At 33.9% G+C, this 19528-nt stretch overlaps 1 protein-coding gene across 9 annotated transcripts in view; it reads right to left on the bottom strand.

Annotated features, from left to right (window-relative positions):
* The window catches only part of Herc4 (HECT and RLD domain containing E3 ubiquitin protein ligase 4), a 109950-nt gene that overhangs the window by 65594 nt on the left and 24828 nt on the right, over positions 1-19528 (bottom strand). For all 9 annotated transcript variants that reach the window (XR_776713.2, XM_010605555.3, XM_010605552.2 and 6 more), the window contains exons 4-7: positions 13525-13601; positions 11906-12127; positions 10468-10559; positions 5300-5430 (exon numbers count right to left, since the gene is read on the bottom strand). Coding sequence is in view for 8 of the 9 variants with exons in the window: in XM_010605555.3 (XP_010603857.1) it covers positions 5300-5430; positions 10468-10559; positions 11906-12127; positions 13525-13601 (522 nt within the window). In the remaining variant the exon portion in view is untranslated. The remainder of the gene's footprint in view (positions 1-5299; positions 5431-10467; positions 10560-11905; positions 12128-13524; positions 13602-19528) is intronic.

Here is a 19528-nt window from a genome sequence, read left to right as displayed (position 1 = left end):
AAAAAAAAAAAAAAAAACTGTTTGGAATTCTGGAATCTATTCTAAGGCTTACAACTCTTAGGAGAAGAGTAAGATATCAAATTGTGTTAATTTCAATTTTCACTCTCGGCACAGTAGGAACTCCCCAGCTACCCATTCTCTATTTATCAATGTGTTCTAGGGGCAGCTTGCAGTCAGTTTCTAGGACCCTACACAGGTATTAGGATTAGTGCTCTGGTCACTGACTGCAGTCATAGCTAAACCTCTCCTATTCTGGCTAAAGAGGATTCTAGGGCATTTACAAAGCTGCCATGCATTTTTCCTTATTCCTTCCCCCTTTTCTCATCCCTTCATTTCTCTCTTTTCCCCCTGTTGAGTGCCAGATATTTAAAGTGTAAGATATTCAAAAGCAACAACTTATAAGTGAGAATTGTATACCCAAGTACAGTTGAGGTTTAAAAAAATATGTAAAAACTCTATTTTTACAAGAAAAAAGGGGAAAAAAATCAATAAATACCAGGGAAGGGAAGAATTTGACTTCCAAAATTACCACATGATGCCCAGTTGAATAAATAGTACCACATAGGCATATAAAGAAATAGGAAAAATATAGTGAAATCAAAGGTAAAAATAAATAAAAACCAAAAACAATTATCTTAAAGATGATCAAAGAATTAAAGGAAGACTTGGAGAAAGTCAAGAAAAACAACAACACAGCAATTAAAAAGAAACTGCAAATACAATAACTGAAATGAAAAAAATACACTAGAAATTCAACAACAGATTTAGGGAGACAGAAGAATCAATCAGCAAAACTGGTGAAATCATATTGCTTTTTTTTTTTTTTTTTTTGGTACCAGGGATCAAACTTAGGACCTTGCACTTGTGAGGCAGGTGGTGGAACCACTGTGCTAAACCCCTGGCCCTTGCTTTTTAAAAATCATTTATTCATTTGTTAGTTGTTGTTGTATGTATGTATGTATGTATGTATGTATGTATGTATGTATGTATGTATGTATTTATTTGTATTAGTTATTTATTTATTTATTTATTTATTTATTTATTTTTGGTACTGGGAATCAACTTGGGTCCTTGTGCTTGTGAAGCAGGTGGCAGAACCACTGAGCTAAATCCCTGACCCTATTCATTGGTTTTGACAGAACTGGGGATTGAACCCATGGACCACTGAACTACATCCTGTCTTTTCTTCTTGTTTTTTATTTTGAGACAGGGTCTTACTAAGTTTCACAGACTGACTTTGAATTTGCAATCCTCTTGCTGTGGCCTCCCAACTAGCTGGGATTACAGGACCTACCAGGCCCAGCTGAAATTACTGAATCTGTTGAAGAGATAGAAAAAAGTGTTTGTAGAAAGTGAACAGAAACTAAGGTACTTGGGCTGGGCATTTAGCTCAGTGGCTCCACCACCTGCCTCGCAAGCACAAGGGCCTGAGTTCAATCCCTGGTACCAAAAAAAAAAGAAAAAAGAAACTAAGGGACTTGTAGGATATCATCAAGTAGACTAACATAAGTATTCACAGACTCCCAGAAGGAAAAGGCGTGGGGGAGGTAAAAAGATTAGAAAAAATAATAGCCTCAAACTCTTCAAAGTTGGTAAAAGATATAAATACAAACATCCATGAGTCTCAATTAACTCTAAGTAGAATGAATGCAGAAAGCTGATGAGAAAATACGGCAGAAGATCCTGAAAGGAGAAAAGTGACTCATCCATATACAAGGCACTGTCAATTAGATTATCAATTTTTATTATGTTTTATTATATATTTTAAAAATTATTTTCCATCAGAAACTTTGAAGACCAGAAGTCACAAAATACTGAATAAATTCAAAGTGCTGAAAAATAACAAAAACTACCAACCAACAATCTTATGTCCAGGGCCAAGGATTTAGCTCAGTGGTGCCACCACCTGCCTTGCAAGCACAAGGGCCTGAGTTCAATCCCGGTATCAAAAAAAAAAAATCTATATCCAACAAAACTATTTCAAAAGTGAGGGAGAAACTGAAATATGCCCAGATAGACAAAAGCTGAGGAAATGTGTTACTACTACCCCTGCGTGTAAGAAATGCAAAAAGGTGACCTCTAAGTTGAAATGAGAGGACACTAGACAGTAACTGAAAGCGTCATAAAGAAATACAATTGTATTAAAGGCAAACACAGGGGCAGTTATTAACAGCTGTCACTGTAATTTTGGTTGGTTAACTATTTTCTCTTCTACATAATTTATGAGACAAATACATAAAACAATTAAGATTGAGCCAAACACACAATGTATAAAGATGGCATTTTATGATGTAAATAACTAAAAGACGATGGACAGAGATTTGTGTAAGAGTGAAATTTTATATGTGTTGAAGTTAAGCTATTATAAAATTCTAATCAGAGCACTACAGCTTAAGAATATTAAAATTTTCATATCAGCCACAAAGAAAACTGCTATAAAATACACAGGAATAAAAATGCAAAGATATACACTGAAAAAAAGAAAAATCAACTAAACATAAAATGTCACTTAATGACAGTGATATGCTGAGAAATGCATCATTAGGCATTTTTGGTCATTGTGTGAACATCACAAGGTATATTTATACAAATCTAGATGAGCAAAATCTTGAAAGATATGTTACTCTCTAAACAGTACTTCTCTGTCTCAATGGCACAGAAATCCAAGAGAGCACCTCAGAAGAGGCAGTGGGTCATCCATGAGTTCTTACTGCTCCTCAGTTTACCTACAGGCTATGCTTAATGGTAAACTTGAAGGTTCTGGGGTTTTCACTTCCCAAATCACAAAGAGTTTCACAATCAATACCTTACAACACTGCCCCCAAACAATGTTATCCTATCCTGAAAAGTCCTGAAACCAGACATCTGACATGGCCTCTTGGTAAATAAAAAGTTCTTTTGGCGACAGATACCTTTTCAGAATAGAGAGGTTTCATCCATACTGAATATTTGCAATGACATATAATTTCCCTAGAGTTTAAAAAAATTCTTCAGTTGCCTTCACATCAGCACTCAGACTTAGCATTCATTTTCACCATAATGAGAATAATGATTAGTGAATCATTTAAACCACCCAGAGCTAGCAGTATCTCACTGTAGTCAGGTCCAGCCCTTCTATTTCAACAATGTAAACAAACTTTTTACTTTGGCTTTGATCTTCATGGTGTGAGGGATATGTGTCTATGTTGCCCAGTCTTCAATAGAGGTCATTAGAAGTTTTTCTGTGAAAATAAGAGCCCTTCCTCAAATGTTTTTTAAGTCTCAAATGAAGTATATTTTTGAATAGTTTCTATTCCTTTATTTTCTTTTTTTTTGGTACTGGGGATCAAACTTGGGATCTTGCATTTGCTCAGCAAGCAGCGGAACCACTGAGCAAATAATTGATGCATTTATAGGGTACAATGTGATAGTATACACATAATATAATATACAATGAACAAATTAGGGACACCAAAATGAAAGTCCTTAAACCAAGAGTGAACATCTCAATCAATGGAGGAAGACTAGAAGCTTTTCTTCTAAGATCATGAACAAGGTAAGGATGCCTGATTTCACCTTTTCTATTCATCACAGTCCTGAAAATCCTAGCCTGAGCAATTTGACAAGAATAACAAGGCATTCAAATTGGAAAGAGAGAAGTAAAATTATCTTTGTATGCAGATGATATGACTGTATATGTAGAACACACTCATGTATGCACAAACATCTGCTGGAACTAGTAAGTCTACAAAGCAGAGGACAGAAATTTAAAGGAACTTAAGAAGAAATGAATAAATGGAAAATACATCCCATGTCCATAGACATCATGTATTAAGACATCAATGCTACTCAAAGCAATGTACAGAATCTATATAATTGCTATTAAAATCCTAATTTTGTAGGAATAGAAAATACCCATCTATGATTCATATGTAACCTCAAAGGATCTCTATATAGTATGATTTTGAAAAAGAAAAAAAAAGTTGGTGGACTTATACTTCCTGATTTCAAAACTTACTAAAAAGCTGTAATAACCAAAACAGTATACTCCTGAAATATAGACCAAGAAAACATTACAGAGCCCAGATTAAATCCTAAAGTATACGTTCAAATGATGTTCAACAAGTGTGCCAGGACCATTCAGCAGGGAAAAGACAATCTTTTATACAAACAGTGCTAGGAAAGTGAGATATCCACATGCAATATAAAGAGGTTGAACCCTTACTGCACTCCACATACAAAAATTAATTCAAAATAGATTAAACATTTAAATCCAAAGGATAAAAGTTGTAGAAAAAACAGAGAAAAAGCTTCATGAGTTTGAATTGGCAAAGATTTCTTAGGTATGGCACCAAAGGCATGGGCAACAAAAGAAAACACATAAATCTGACTTCATGAAAGTTACAAAAGATTATCAACCAGGTGCAGTAGTCCCAGCTAGTCTGGAGTCTTGAGGTTGAGAGTTGCTTGAACCACAGTGTTTGGGGCTGACAGAGTAATCCCCTTTCTCTCAAATAAATAAACACATTTAAAATAATAAAGACAATCTACCATTTAAAAAAGACATTAGCTGGGCATTGTGGCACATGCCCACAGTCCCAGATACTCAGAAGGCTGGAGAGAAAATCAAAAGTCTGAGGCCAGCTTTGGCAACTTGGCAAGACCTGTCCCAAAATAAAAAGGACTGGCAATGTAGCCCAGTGAGACAGCCCTTGCCTAGCATGTGCAAGTCCATGGATTTGAGTCACAGTACTGCCAAAAAAAGACTACCAACATTACATAGATTAACCCAGAGAATGGAAGAAAATACCTCAATATCCTGTAAGTGGATAAGGGATTCATATCCAGAATATACAACAAACAAACAAAAGATTGAAAAATGGGAAAAAGATTTGATAAACATTTCCCCAAAGAAGATATACAAATGGTTGATAACCACATGAAGCCAATATCACTAAACATTAGGGAAATGCAAATTACAACCATAATGAGATACCACCTCACATTTTCCAGAATGGCTACTTGAAAAGATGAGAAACAAGTGTTAGCAAGAATATGAAGAAACAGGCCTTTATGTGATGTTGGTGGAAATATAAAATGGTACAATCACTAAGAAAAACAGTATAGTCAATTCCTAAAAAACTAAAACTAGAACCATCATATGAAAAATGGCTCTCCTGTTACTATGATGCCTCAGCAGCTTAACTGAGCATTTGGGGGAAAATGTTTTATCACAGATTACTAAGCCCATAAAGCAATTTACTAAACAATCTCTATAAAAATATGATATAGAGAAAAATACTCTTCCATAATAGCTCACCTTCCACAAGCAATCTGAGTGACAATGCTTCCCATAAGTTCAAAAACTTTTCTTGGGTTTATTTCATGACTGGTGGAATTATGACCCAACTGACCATACCCTCCAGCTCCAAAAGTAAACACTCCACCTTCCTAAAAAAAAGACAGAAAACCACTTATTAGAACACCTGATAATATCAAATAACTGACCTTTGGAAATTTATCTTTTATATGAACTCAATTTTTTTTCTCCTCTACTGTCTTAAAAATTTAACAGATGATAGTTGACTTACACATGGAAGGCTAAATATTTTCATGTTGCATTTCAAATGCCTAATGTTTTCATTATTATAAAATATTTAGGTAAAGTCCTCAGTAAATATTTATTTGCACTGCATTACTATTCCAAGTAACATTTATAAAATTTCACAAGAACTTAAAAATGGCACTATCTGCAACTGGAAAGATGGTTATGCTCTGAACATAAAAGCTATTCATAGAGGACACATAAGCAGACAACACAAATACAGCAATTTTTAGCATATAACAGTTATGACATTGACATGGTCTTCAAAACAATTATAAAAACACATAATTAGATTAGAGGTTACAGAAAAAGTCCATGATGATAACACCTACAATTAGTGCTTGCTTCTCTTCATTGTTGTAGCTGTACATGCAATTTTACACACCACTTTATAACAGTATGAAGAAATTTACACATATGTAAATTTGAAATTTAAATTGCAAATGTAAGGAAACTTCTTTTTAAAACATCACAGAAATTTTCAAACAAAAACAAAATAGTGCTTACTTTGGTAGCACATATACTAAACAAAATAGAATAAAATCATTAGTAACCTTCACTTAGTTTCAATTACTGGTAAAAAAGTTTTAAAAAATCTTGTTTCATTGATGCCTTGGGGGGTGACTTTAAGAAAAACCACTACATTTTAAAGTAAATTGTCATCAAATAATTTCCTACATAAAAGTGTACAAATCCTCAATGGCATATATCTTTAACAGAAAAAAAGAATATAATCATAACACTTTTATCAAACTCACAAAATTTTAATACTAATCTTTCTCATCATTTTATAGCATGTCACAAACTATAATATCTAGTTGCCAATGTTTTAAAAAGTAAGTGGGTTAAAATGTGTCATCTAATCCATTTCCCATTAAGCTTAATGGATTTTGCCTAGACTCATTATTTCATCAGGGTACAAAATGGTAATTTTCTAATCTTTTCATTTATTTAGACATATTAGTTTGAATTATTTTATAAAGAACCTAATTCAGCAACTATTAAACTACCCTAAGATACAATTTGCAAATATAAATCAAAATAAATGCTTATCTCATTATTTATTGATTTTCTTTAAAAAATGAATTATTGTCCTAGCAGCTCCCAAAGGCAGGAAGTGGACTTTGCTTGTATTGATGTGGGGAGAAGACAGATCATTATAAACTCAAAGTTTTTTACACAGTTGATATTTTCCTACTCATTCTTTCACTGTGGTAATCCAATAAAATCTTCATTTTCTTTGCATCAGGAAATGCCCAGAAACATTCTTGTATGTTTTTTGAAACTGGGTATCACTGCACTCCTTAGCCTGGCCTGGAACACCTGGGCAAGGGATCCTCCCTCCTCACCCTCCCCACAGGTGAGCACCACTATGCCCACATTTTGTATACTTGGGTGCCCCAGTCATGGGGTCATATACAAGAAACCCTGGTTCCTTTTAGTGAAGAATCTACAACACCCAAGGGATGTTTACTGCTTCTTGTTCACATATGACTCACTACTTCAAAGACCTTGCAGTAGCCATGGCAAAACCAAAAAAACAACATATTTTTAGAAACAAAAAATAAATCAAGGAGCCAGATGTGATGATGCACACCTGTAATTCCCAGTTACCTGGGAGCTTCAGGCAGAAAGGAGTCTGAGGTCAGCTCAGGCATTTAGGGAGACCCTGTCCAACATAAAATTTAAAAAGGGCTGGAAGGCCAGGCATGGTGGCACACGCATATAATCCTAGCACTTGGGAGGCTGAGGCAGGATAACTGCTATGAGTTTGAAGTCAGCCTGGGCTACATAATGATTTCAAGCCCAGCCTGAAGTACACAGCAAGATTCTATCTCCAAAAAGTAAGTAAATAAAAATAAAAAGGGCTGGGAATGTAGTTCAGTGGAGAACACTGTATTGGCTGGAGGCCCAGTACCACCATGAATATGAATAAATAAATGAACTTGCACTCATAGTTGTGATTCAAAGTAAACACTGGAATTCAAATTTAATTCCTATAGTTTTATAACTACTTGTCTTAACCTGAAAACCACAGTTATAATTATATACTACATGATATTTGTCATGATTTAAAGAACAGCATCTATTTTATTAAGCATAGAGAATGCAGTTTAAGGTTTCTTTGTGAACTTGGTTTACCCTTAATGTTATCTCCTCCTAATGATCTTTATTTACTTTATCTTAAAAAGACAAACAGCATTTAATTATGTTCATATCTTTGTTTTGGTACTGGGGATTGAACTCAGGACCTTGCACTTGCAAGGCAGGTGGTTAAACCACTGAGCTAAATACCCGGCAATTATGTTCATATTTTATCCTTTTCTTACACAAAAGATATCTGTATTTTGCTTTTTAATTAATATATTCTGAAGATCATTTCAGTGTTAAACTGAGATTTTCCTGTTTTACAGTGCACTGCACTCCACTGCACAAATGGGCTACAATTTTTTCAACTAGGCTGTGCAATTCAGAATGCCATTGGTATTTCTGCTAATCTTTTGCATTAAAACAATGTCACAAAAAATATCAGAATTGCATCTTTGGGGTAGGTTACTATAAGTGGGCTTGCTAAGCCAAAAGGCTTATTTGCATGTGATTTATATAATGAATGTGTAAATAAACTTGAAAAAAAGTGATATGTTTTTTGTGGTGTCCTCAATATCTACTAACATGGCATGTCCTTCCTTTTATTGTTTTTACAAGTCAGTCTTTAACTCTTCTAATGCAGTTTCCTTAATGTAGCTCTCCTGATGTAAGTTTCACAGAAGAAAACTGCTTCATAAAGTAATCCTAATCTACATACAAGAAATTCTTTCAGAAGATCAAAAGATATATGGATATGGAGCGTATAGTCTAACTTAAAAGAAAATATTTACTTTTGGGATGTTTATCTGATTTCGCTAAAAATAGTGTATACCAAAACAGTTAAGAAATATCATCAACTACTGTCTTCCAAGAAAAAAAAAAAAAGGAATAAAAGGAATATAGAAGACTAGTAGAATTAGCATTTTTAAAATAAGTATAAATCCAGGAAAGTTAAGATAGTTACTTGGTACGCTAAATTTGCAAAGCAATAATAGTCTTTGTAGTACAAAAAATTAAGTGTGCCATACAAAATTAAACACTATACAAAATACTTTTATGCTTTAACACAAAATGCTACATCATAACCTTGTTTCTTCCAAATGACTAACATTGTGGAACTTGCCAACATGATTCAAACAGAATTTTGGGCTAGGCATGGTGGCACACGCTTGTAAATCTAGCACCCGGGAGGCTGGAGCGGGAGCATCACAGTGAGTTCGAGGCCAGCCTGGGCTACATAGTGAGTTGAAGCCAGTCCAAACTATGTAACGAGACCCTGCCTCAAATAAAATAAAATAATTTCAGTAATTCACAATAGGAATGCTAAAATCAATGAAATAGGATTGGCAAGTATAACTTTTTTACTAAAAGGTAAAATCTTTATAAATTAACCCCTATAAATGGATATTTTATTTTTTCTATTATGAGTACTGAACTCATGGCCTTTGCCATTCTTGATTTTTTTTAATATATATTTTTTTTAATTGAGTTTATTGGTACATTTAGGGATACAGTACAGTTACATTCATTGTTGGGATCATGTACCTTTACATGGCAAGTCTTGATTCTCATTTTTTTCCCCTTACCTCTGCCCTCCCTTCACCTCCTCCTCCCCTCCCCATCTACAAACACTTTATTTTCATCTTTTCATTCTCTCACATTTTTTTCTTTTCCCTTTTTGTTCTTCCCCTACGTATCACACCTTCCCTACACCTTTAGCTCCTTTCCTCCCATTTCTAAATGTCAGTAATCTTATTAGAATCTTATGCATTGTTGCAGAATATTCACACCAGGGAAACTATTTGGTATTTACACATGTGGGACTTATTTATTTCACTTAGGAGTATATCAGGGCTTGCTAAGTTACTAAATTGCCCAAGATGGACTATAATATGCTATCCTTCTGCCTCAGCCTCTGTGAGTGCACAGTTCACTAAGTTTGACAACAACTAAGAATTATTATCATGCTAAAATTTCCAACATGGTAGTCAGTGCAAAATTTTAAAAGTCTGATTAAAGTTAATTCCTTCTTATTAATTGTATCTACTATACAAGACAAAACTAAACAAGCCCCAAATATCAATTTCTAATTTGGCCAATGAACACTTTAGGTTAACATAAATTTTTACAATAAATAATAATATTCAAGAAAAGTTAACTGAACGCTCTTCTGCTTGGTTTTGGTCTTCTGGGCAGTGCTGGGGTTGAACCCAGGGCCTTTCACATGCTAGGCAAGCACCTACCACTTAACTGTATCTCTAGACCATATGTTCTCATTTTCATTTAACTTCTATTCATTAGAGAACTAAGCAGTATTGATACAAAATGACACATGCTCAAGAAAGTAAGAGGTAAGTTAATGTCACTGATAAGACTATGCTGAAAACTCAATGAAATTGTTTGCATAATACTCAGCCTATAAAAAACAGAAATCTAGTCTCTTGTTAGTTATTTATAAGCCAGAATTATTAAATTCAAATTAGACAGAGCTATATAATATAAATGGGATCAATACACATAACATGGCAAGCCGGATGAACTAAAATAGAATCATTTTATTCAAAATATTATTTAAGCAATATTTATATGAAGCTGAGAAACTCAACTATATACATAATAACAATCCATATTCCATAACCCTAAACAAAGTAAAAAATTAAGTTGTTCTCAAAAGTCTTTTTTCAAGGCAAACTGGTTTTGAAACACTAGTATCACTCTCAAGTTTTACTGAAAATATGAAAATATTCACTAATTATGAAAGAATGAATAGTAACAAAGGTTTAGAAGTACAATACCTTGGTTAGTGCAGCAGTATGATCTTCTCCACAACAAATATAAACTATTTTCTGAGATCTTAGTGACTTTAGTAAATTAGGAACATACCTATCTGAAAATTTCAATAAGAGATGTTAACAATATTTTAAAAATTAAACCTCTTATAAAATGTGTTCCCTCTACAGTGGTCAGAGCTCAGCAGGTAATTTTTAACTATAAATGATTTTGTACTACAAAGCTACTAACTTGGGTTCCCAGGCCTGCCTATTCATGCAACTGTGATAAAAAAGGAATTTAGAGTTAAATGTTAAACAATTGACATGCCAAGCTCCACAGGACTCAGCATCACTGTATTTCTAATCTATTTAACTGCTTCTAATCATATATATATATATATATATATATCATATTCTTTATGTTTACCTTCTGATAACTGGGCTCATAGGATCTTATTTAGTATTTCAAAATACTTCCGCTATATGTAGCAGAAAAGATATATAATTTCATAATGCAGCATGTACTTCTTTCCTTTTTTTTGTTGTTTGAGATAGAGTCACACTATGTAGTTCAGGCTGGCCTTGAACTCACTACACAGTCTAGGCAGGTCTCAAAATTTGAGGTAATCCTCCTGCTTCAGCCTCCTAAATGCTGGGATTACAGGTGTGTCTTACCACTCCTTGGATGTGGCATGTAGTTTTTACACAGAATTATTAATTTAATTCTAAGGGTTGTATTTGTTCCTGATTACTAGTTGTTACTAGATCAACAACTCACTTTCATTCACTTCAGTCATTACAAGTACATTGAACTTTATAAAATTAGTTTTTGCATGTCAAATATTGGTACTCAACCTAGTGAGGTTATGAAAAATCAGATCAGGATCTCAACTTGTTTTGAGTAGTTGTAAGTTTGAAAATTCAAAATCTGCTTATTTTCGAGATTCTAGCATCAGGGTCAAATAGAAGTCCAACCAAAAATTAATTTAATGACCCCAGGTCACATAAATATTTCCTTGAGACACTCAAATAGATTTAACAGGTCATGTAACCTTCCCAGAGTGTATCTGTCCCCCCAGCGCTGGGGATCAGGGTCTTATGTATGCTCAGCAAGCACTCTACCACTGAGCTAAATAACTCCCCAGCCCTTTCCAAAGTAATTTTATAGCTTCTTTCCACTGTTAGCCAACACTGGAACAATGCTGGTTATTAATTTTAAGTAACATTTTTCAGTTGTATTTTTAATGAACATGCAATATTGTCCAGATATATGCTATGGTTTATTTTATAATAAAAGGAGTTGCTTTTGCCTTCCCACCATTCCCTAAAAATAGTATCAAATGGACTTATTAGTACTATCTGAGCCTCATCTCTATATCAAGAAAGATTTGGGTACATCACTCACTCATCTCCAAAAAATCATCTCTTTTCTTAAAAGTACATGTGAACAATAAGAACTTACCATTTTCATCATTAAGACCTAGCTGACCAAATTTGTTGCGTCCCCATCCAAAGATAGCTCCAGAAAGAGTGAGTACAAAACTATGGGCTCCTCCTGCTGCAACTTGCATGAACGGGATTCCAAGCAAAGACTTAATCAGCTGTGGTGACGTCTGCCTCTTACAGTCAATGCCTAAACCCAACTGGCCATATTTATTCTGTCCCCAACAGAAAACTTCACTTGCTGTAAAACAAGAATCATAAAATTATTTTTCTCAGGTAAAGTTTCATTTGAAGATCATCTGCTATTTCTCAACACTCTTCCTTGGAAATGTATATTCCTCTTTTCAGTAATTTTAAAATCTAGAAAACACACTATTGAGAAGAACATCCCATACTAGTACATTAGTATAGATTACACAGGTGAAAGGTGTCTTGTCTCATTTACTCATGATCCTTGACAAAAGACTGTCTCTTTTTAATTACCTCCACCAAACTTGTACCAGGCAGGTGCAGCACCACTGAGCTAAATCTCCACCTCTTTTTAATATTCCTCAAGTCTCATTTCTATTTCTCTCAAGAGGAACTTGATGAAGGGTTAAGGCTTCAGTTTTATATATATATAATATAGTGATACTAAACGCAGCCATCTGACTCTTCTACTAGACTATATAGTCCCTAAAACTGTCTTAATTTGTTTTGCCGTGGCTCCAGCCTAGTGTTTCATTCACAATAAAGTTCACTAGAAATTTACTGAATTTATTAACAATAAAGCCACTGGAACTTTTTTTTTTTTAAGGAAAAAAAGATTTTTAAAAGTACATAGAAGGATTTCACTAACCCATGTTCTAATCTTTAGCTGACATGCAAAATAAATCTGTAAAAGAGGAATGAAAATAAACCTAATAGTTCTGTCTCCTGTTTCTATTCATAAAAAGATTATTTATGAGATTAAAGGAGATTGGCAGAAGAATCTTTCTCAACTACAATGGGAGAATTTTGTTGTGACAAAGTGCCTCACACTACAGTTCAGGATGGCCTTGAACTCACAGCAATCTTACTGCCTCGCCCTCCTGAGTGCTAGGATTACAGGCATGTGTCACTATGTTTGGCGTGATACAGTAATATTTAACAGTTTAATGAACAATTAGCACAGAAGTAAATTTCACATCTACATAATAACTAAAAGTCATTATTCAGCAAAAAGTCTAGAGAAAATCTAATAAAAGATATATATCTCTCTGCCTAAAACAAATGCTAGTGAGAAAAATTAAAAGGAGACTTAAATAAATGGAGCAATATGACGTTCAAAAATTGAAAGATCAGGGCTGGGGATTTAGCTCAGTGGTTCGGTGGCCCGCCTTGCAAGCACAAGGACCCAAGTTCAATCCCCGGTACCAAAAAAAAAAAAAGAATTGAAAGATTCAAAATTATAAAGTTTCTTCAAATTGATTTACAGAAAATCAAAATCCCAGCAGTGTGCAAAAGCCGACAAGCCAATTATAAAATGTATGGGATATGAAAAGGAACAAGAAGAACTAGGACAACCTTGGAAAAAGAATAAAGTTAGAAAACTTGCTAACCAGAAAGGTGCTTAGGTACTAAGTAATGAAACTGAAGGAACAAAAAAAAAATGCTTACCTTTAGAAAGTGCTAGTGAATGGTGATAACCACAAGCAACCTGTACTATCTGGATATCCGACAAACTTTTAATATTTCTAGAAAACAAGAAGAGAGGATAGGATCAGTTCATTCTATTTAACACATGGATCTTAAATGTCATTTATTTATGCAATTTAATGACCACATACTACATGCAGTTTTCTACTAACCAAATAAGCTATGCTATTTTTTTTCAATCAAGGCCAATTTACCAAAACTTTATGTAAAAATCAGTAATGAAGATTTAAAAATTAATGGGTGCAATGAGAAAACACTTTGAAAGACAGTATTTAAGCAAAGAGAACTGCTCATATATCAAGCATTCCTCAGAGTTCTCTTAAAATTCAGATGTTTGAATATCCACATTAAAAAATCTTTAGTGTGTAAAACTTGGCAATATATTTGTAAAAGAAATGTGTACACCTAATTTGCCTACAATTGGTTTTTTATCCAGTTTTTATATGTTTTCTGCTATCAGGTTCCTTAAGAACAGGGATTTTTACCATGTTCTTCTATTAATTCACAAATGAATCTATTCATTTTAGGTTAACTTTTTATTTATTTACACCTAAATTAGTGACATTTACTAGGGAAATTTAATCAATTCATATTATAATGATCAATAATACACTCTAATTTTGCTTAATTGTGATGCAATTCTAAAGGCTAGTTGAAAAAAGCACTACAAAAATCTACTAATTTTGTGCATCAACCATCCCCACATCACCCTAAGCACTTCCCCTTCACCTGGTTACTCTACTGCTTTTCCTGAATGTTTTCAACAAAAAATAGGAAGGGTGAAGGAAGAAACATGTTTCTTATTTCCCTTTACCTGATACTGCCACCTGACCTGATTCTGCCAAATGAGAGTCCGGAGCAAGTTCTGAACACAGAGTCGATACCCGTGATTTTCGGGAAGCAGCTTCAACAAATCAAATTGTGAGCAGGAAAAAGGAGAGTTACTCTAATTCCATATTGTATTAAAATCATTTAATTTAGTGGATTTATGTTTTTAACTACAAAACCTGAGAGTTGTACTGCTAGAATTTGGCAGAATCCAACAAATTTGCAGGATCCAGTACAACTTCAAATTTTCAAACATAAAATGCCATTTTTCTGCAGCAGCAAAGTTTTAAAGACTGCCAGTGCGGAAGAGGAATAAAAATATATGGAAATGTACAACTGTGCTGAAGTTACTAAATATTTACTACAACTGCTTATGTGCACTAGGCATACTTTATGTTGATCTTTTCAGTATATTCAATATTATGGGGGAAAAACTATTTTAACTATCAATTTCAATTCGTAAGACAAAGTAAAACATTTTCAAAATATTACATCACATAGCACCTTACTTTTTCTCTTTCATGGCACGTATCATTACTAATTACTAGGGTATGTACTCATTTAACGTCTGTCCTCTGCTAAATAATAAGTTCTATAAAGGCAGACTATGGATCTTATATCCCTGAGAATCTCTAGCACCTACTACAACTGCTCACCAAATACAATGTAATGAATACACTGTTAAAAATTTGTCCGCTGCCTCACAAGTGCAAGGTTCCAAGTTAAATTCCCAGTACCAAATAAATAAATAAAAACAAAAAATGAAAAAAAAATGAATTTGTATTATGGAGGCTTTAGAATTAAATCACTTATAAAGTTTAGCAAAGGCAAAAAAACTTCTAAGTTTAAACTCAGTGACTCCCTTTTCCAAAATATCATCTTAAGACTTGCTAAGTTTTTCAGCCATTGTCTACCACATAGACAAGAAAATGACACACATTCTCCGGCATTACTATGTTGAAAAACATTATCTCCCTTTATCTTCAAGTAAGTTTACTAACACATTAATGATGGGGAAGGGGCTTGCTTTGTTTTTTTAACTTTCATGAATTAAAAAAGATACTGTGAATGGTAAAGTTTAATTTACCAAATTGGTTTCTTAAATTCCATTTACTCTAAAGATAACAAATTAGAGGGCCAGGGATTTAGCTCAGTGGTTCCACTGCCTACCTCACAAGTGCAAGGTCCTGAGTTCTATCCCCGGTATCAAAAAAAAAAAAAAAAAATCTAAGTAAAGTAGAATTTTAAACAATTCATCAAAAAATCATTCACGTTTTTAGTATGAAGACTAAAGGCTAAAGTAATAATGACTACATTAATCTCTTAAGAGATAGGCAATATAGACAGATATAATGTGAGACATTTAAAACTTAATGTGGGAGAAATGGCAAGTATAGGTTTTTTGTTTTGGTTTTTACAAGTGTATTTGTCTCTCTTTCCCCCCCTATTATGACCATGTTAAGTTACTATCATTTCAAAACAGCTCGCTGTTATCAAAAGGTATTTTCTGCAAGCTGCATGGTCTCCACAAAGCAAAAATCTTGAATAGACAAACCAAAAATAGTAAGTAATCAAAACACACTACCACAGCAAATCACTCAATCAGAGGAAGACTTCAAAAGAGTAAGAAGACTACAGTAACATTAGAGAACAAATTACAAAATGGCTGTTGTAAGACTCTACCACTTGTCCATACTACCTTAAAGTCAACAGACAATAAATTCTCCACTTAAAAGATATGGAATGACAACAATCAAAAATAAGACCCAACCAAATGTTGCTTATAAGAAATGTTTTCACCACTGAAGACACATATAAACTGAAAGTGAAAGGACAGATTTTTATTTTGTTTTTTGTTTTGTTTTGGTACAGGGGATTGAACGTGGATCCTTGCGATATTTTTATACGCAAATGGAATTTCTGAAAAACAAGAACAGCTAGGGCCAGGGACTTAGCTCAATGGTTCCAATGCCTACCTCACAAGTCCAAGAACCTGAGTTCAATCCCCTGTACCAAAAAGAAAAAAAAAAAAAAAGCAGTAAAAAGCAACATAGAAGGTTATATAATGATAAAGGGGTCAATTTAACAAGAGGAAATAATATATACCCAATATTGGAGTAATTAAATATACAAGACAAATACCAATAAACCTAAAGGGGCAGACTCCAATATACCAACAATAAAGGATTTTAATACCCCACTTTCAGCAACGAACAGATCACCCAGAAAGAAAGCTAACAAACAGCAGAGTGAAACCACATCTAGACCAAAGGGATCTAATAAAGCTCTCTAGAATATCCCATCCAACAGCTTCAGAACACACATTCTTCTCCAGAGGGTAGATCATATGATAGACAACAAAACAAGTCTAAAAAAATTGAAATCTTATCAAGTATTTTCCCAACTGCATTTCAATAAAACTAGAAATCAGTAACAACAACAAAAAGTTTGAAAACTAAACACTTGGAAATTAAACAGCTTACTTCCAAGTAATCAATGGATCAAGGGATAAATCAAGAAATTTTAAAATTTCCTGAAACAAATAAAAATAGACAATACCCAAACCTATGAACGACAGTAAAAATAATACTGAGATACATTCTTAGCAATCAATAACTATATCTAAAAAGTACAAATAAACAACTTATTGCTATATCTCAAAGAATAAGAAAAACAAGAACAAATCAACCCAATATTAATAGATGTAAAGAAATAATAAAGACCACAACAGGAATAAAAAAGACATGAAAAGCTAATTCTTTAAAAAAACAAAAAATTCAAACTGATAAATCTCTACCCAGATGAAAAAAGACTGAAATCAGTAAAATCACAGAAGAAAGGGGGAAATTACAACTGACACTACCGAAATACAAAGGACCATTATGGATTTTTATAGACAATTGCATCAACAAATGTGATAACCTAGGTCCGAGAAGACAAGTTCTTGGGCACCTTACTAAGCCTGAGCCATAAAGAAATATAAAACGTGAACAGATTACTAACAAGTAATGTGATTCCAATCAATAACATAAAAAAGAGAAAAGCCACGGACTAGATGGCTTCATTGATGCATCTATCACTTGAAACAAGTGATAATGATTGTTTTTTTTTTCCTTCAGTGCTGGGGTTCAGATTCAGGGATGTGTGTGTGCTAGAGAAGGACCCTACCATTGAGCCACATTCCTAGTCTGCAATACTTTAATGATTCCAAAAGATAGAGGAGGGAATTCATTCAAATACATTTTATGAAGCCATTATTACTCTGACACCAAAACCAAAGAAGGACCCAACCAAAGATGGGGTGGGGGACAAGCCAGAGAGAACAAGAGAGAAAGAAAGCGGAAAAAGGAAGAAGGAAGGGAGCAAAGGCAGAGGAAAACAGAAAGGAAGGAGGGAGGGAGAGGAAAGGGAGGGGAGGGAGAGGATGTCAGGCCATTATCTTTGATGAACATAAATGTTAAGGGATACACCACAAAATACTAACTGAATATAACAGCTCATCAAGATTACTCATCAAAATTAAGTGAGCTTCATCTGAAACTGAAATCAAGAAAGTAATTTCATTTGCAACAGCAAAAAAAAGTTCTCTAAAAATAAATGCAACCAAAGAGGTGAACAATCTCTATAGTAATGCAAACTATAAAACACCAATGAAAGGAATTAAAGAGGACACAAAAAAAATACAAAGGTACCTATTTGCATGGACTGGAAGAATCAGTATTGTTAAAATCTATACCACTCCAAGGAATCCAAAGATTCAATGCAATCCTTAATAAAATACCAATAACAAGGGCTAGGGGATGTAGCTCAATGTTGGAATGCTTGCCTAGCACACACAAGGCCCTAAGTTTAATCTGCAATACCACCAAAAGCAAAAGAATGATATTCTTCACAAAACTTGAAAAAATAATGCTAAAATTTGTACACATACATGCATGTGCAAATAACCAAAGCAGTCTTGATAGAACAAGAGGTATATGATGTCAAAATATACTACAAAGGCATCTTAATAAAAAACAATGTGGTATTGGCATAAGGACACATAGGCCAATGGAACAGAATACAGCCTAGAACAGTGATGGGAACCTTTGAGAGTTTTCAATGATAACAAACAGCCTGCTGCCACATGTGTGCCACAGTTCGTCACCGCTGGCCTACAAGTAAGCCCACAAATTTATAACCAAATGATTTTCAACAAGGGTACTCAGGACATGCATTGATGAAAAGAGTGTTTTCAACAAATGATGCTGGAAAAATTGGATATCCACGTGCAAAAAAATGACACAGGATTCCCTCTCTCACCAGTTATAAAAATTAACTCAAAATGAATTAAACATTTAAATGAAAGACTCAAAACAACTAGCTACCAGAAGAAAACAGGGAAAATTTCTTAGGACACTAGAATGGGCAAGAACACAGGAGAAATGCTTCAGGACACTGGAAGCAGGCAAGCAAGATTCCCAAAGTACAGGGAACAAAAGTAAACATAAACATAATTACATCAAACTAAACAGCTTCTGTACAGCACAGAGTGAAAAGACAACCTACAGAACTGAAGAAAATATGTGCAAACTAAAATCTGTGATGAGGCATAATACCCAGAATATATAAAAACTCCAAAAAGTCAATATCTAAAAAATAAAACTAATTTTAAAATTGGCAATAGATCTAAATAGATATTTCTCAAAAAAACAAACAAAAAATAAACGGCCAACAAGCACTATATATGAAAAATGCTCAATATTACTAATCATCAGGGAAATGCAAAATGCAAATCAAAACTATAATGAAATATCATTTGTGATATTAAAATGACAAAAGATAATCATCTCTGCCAGCAAGAATGCAGAGAAAAGGGAACATGTGCCCATTGCTGGTGGGAATGCAAAGAAATAGCACAGCTATTATGAAAAAGAGTACAGAAGTTTCTCAAAAAAATTTTTTAAAAAATCTATCACAAAATCTAGCATTTCTACTCCTGGGTACATATCCAAAGGAAATGAAATCAGTACATCAAAGAGAAAACTACACTCCTATGTTTATGGCAGTGCAATTCACAAGAGCAAAGAAATGGAAATAACTCAACTAACTGATGAAGTCAGTTATTAAAAAAAAAGGAATTCCTGCCATTTTGTGA

Source organism: Fukomys damarensis, unplaced genomic scaffold (genome assembly GCF_012274545.1).
Source record: "Fukomys damarensis isolate Sample0158 unplaced genomic scaffold, DMR_v1.0_HiC HiC_scaffold_20, whole genome shotgun sequence".
NCBI classification, from domain to species: Eukaryota; Metazoa; Chordata; class Mammalia; order Rodentia; family Bathyergidae; genus Fukomys; species Fukomys damarensis.
The sequence above is the reverse complement of the archived record's forward strand: the minus strand, read 5'-3'. Positions and strand labels throughout refer to the sequence as shown.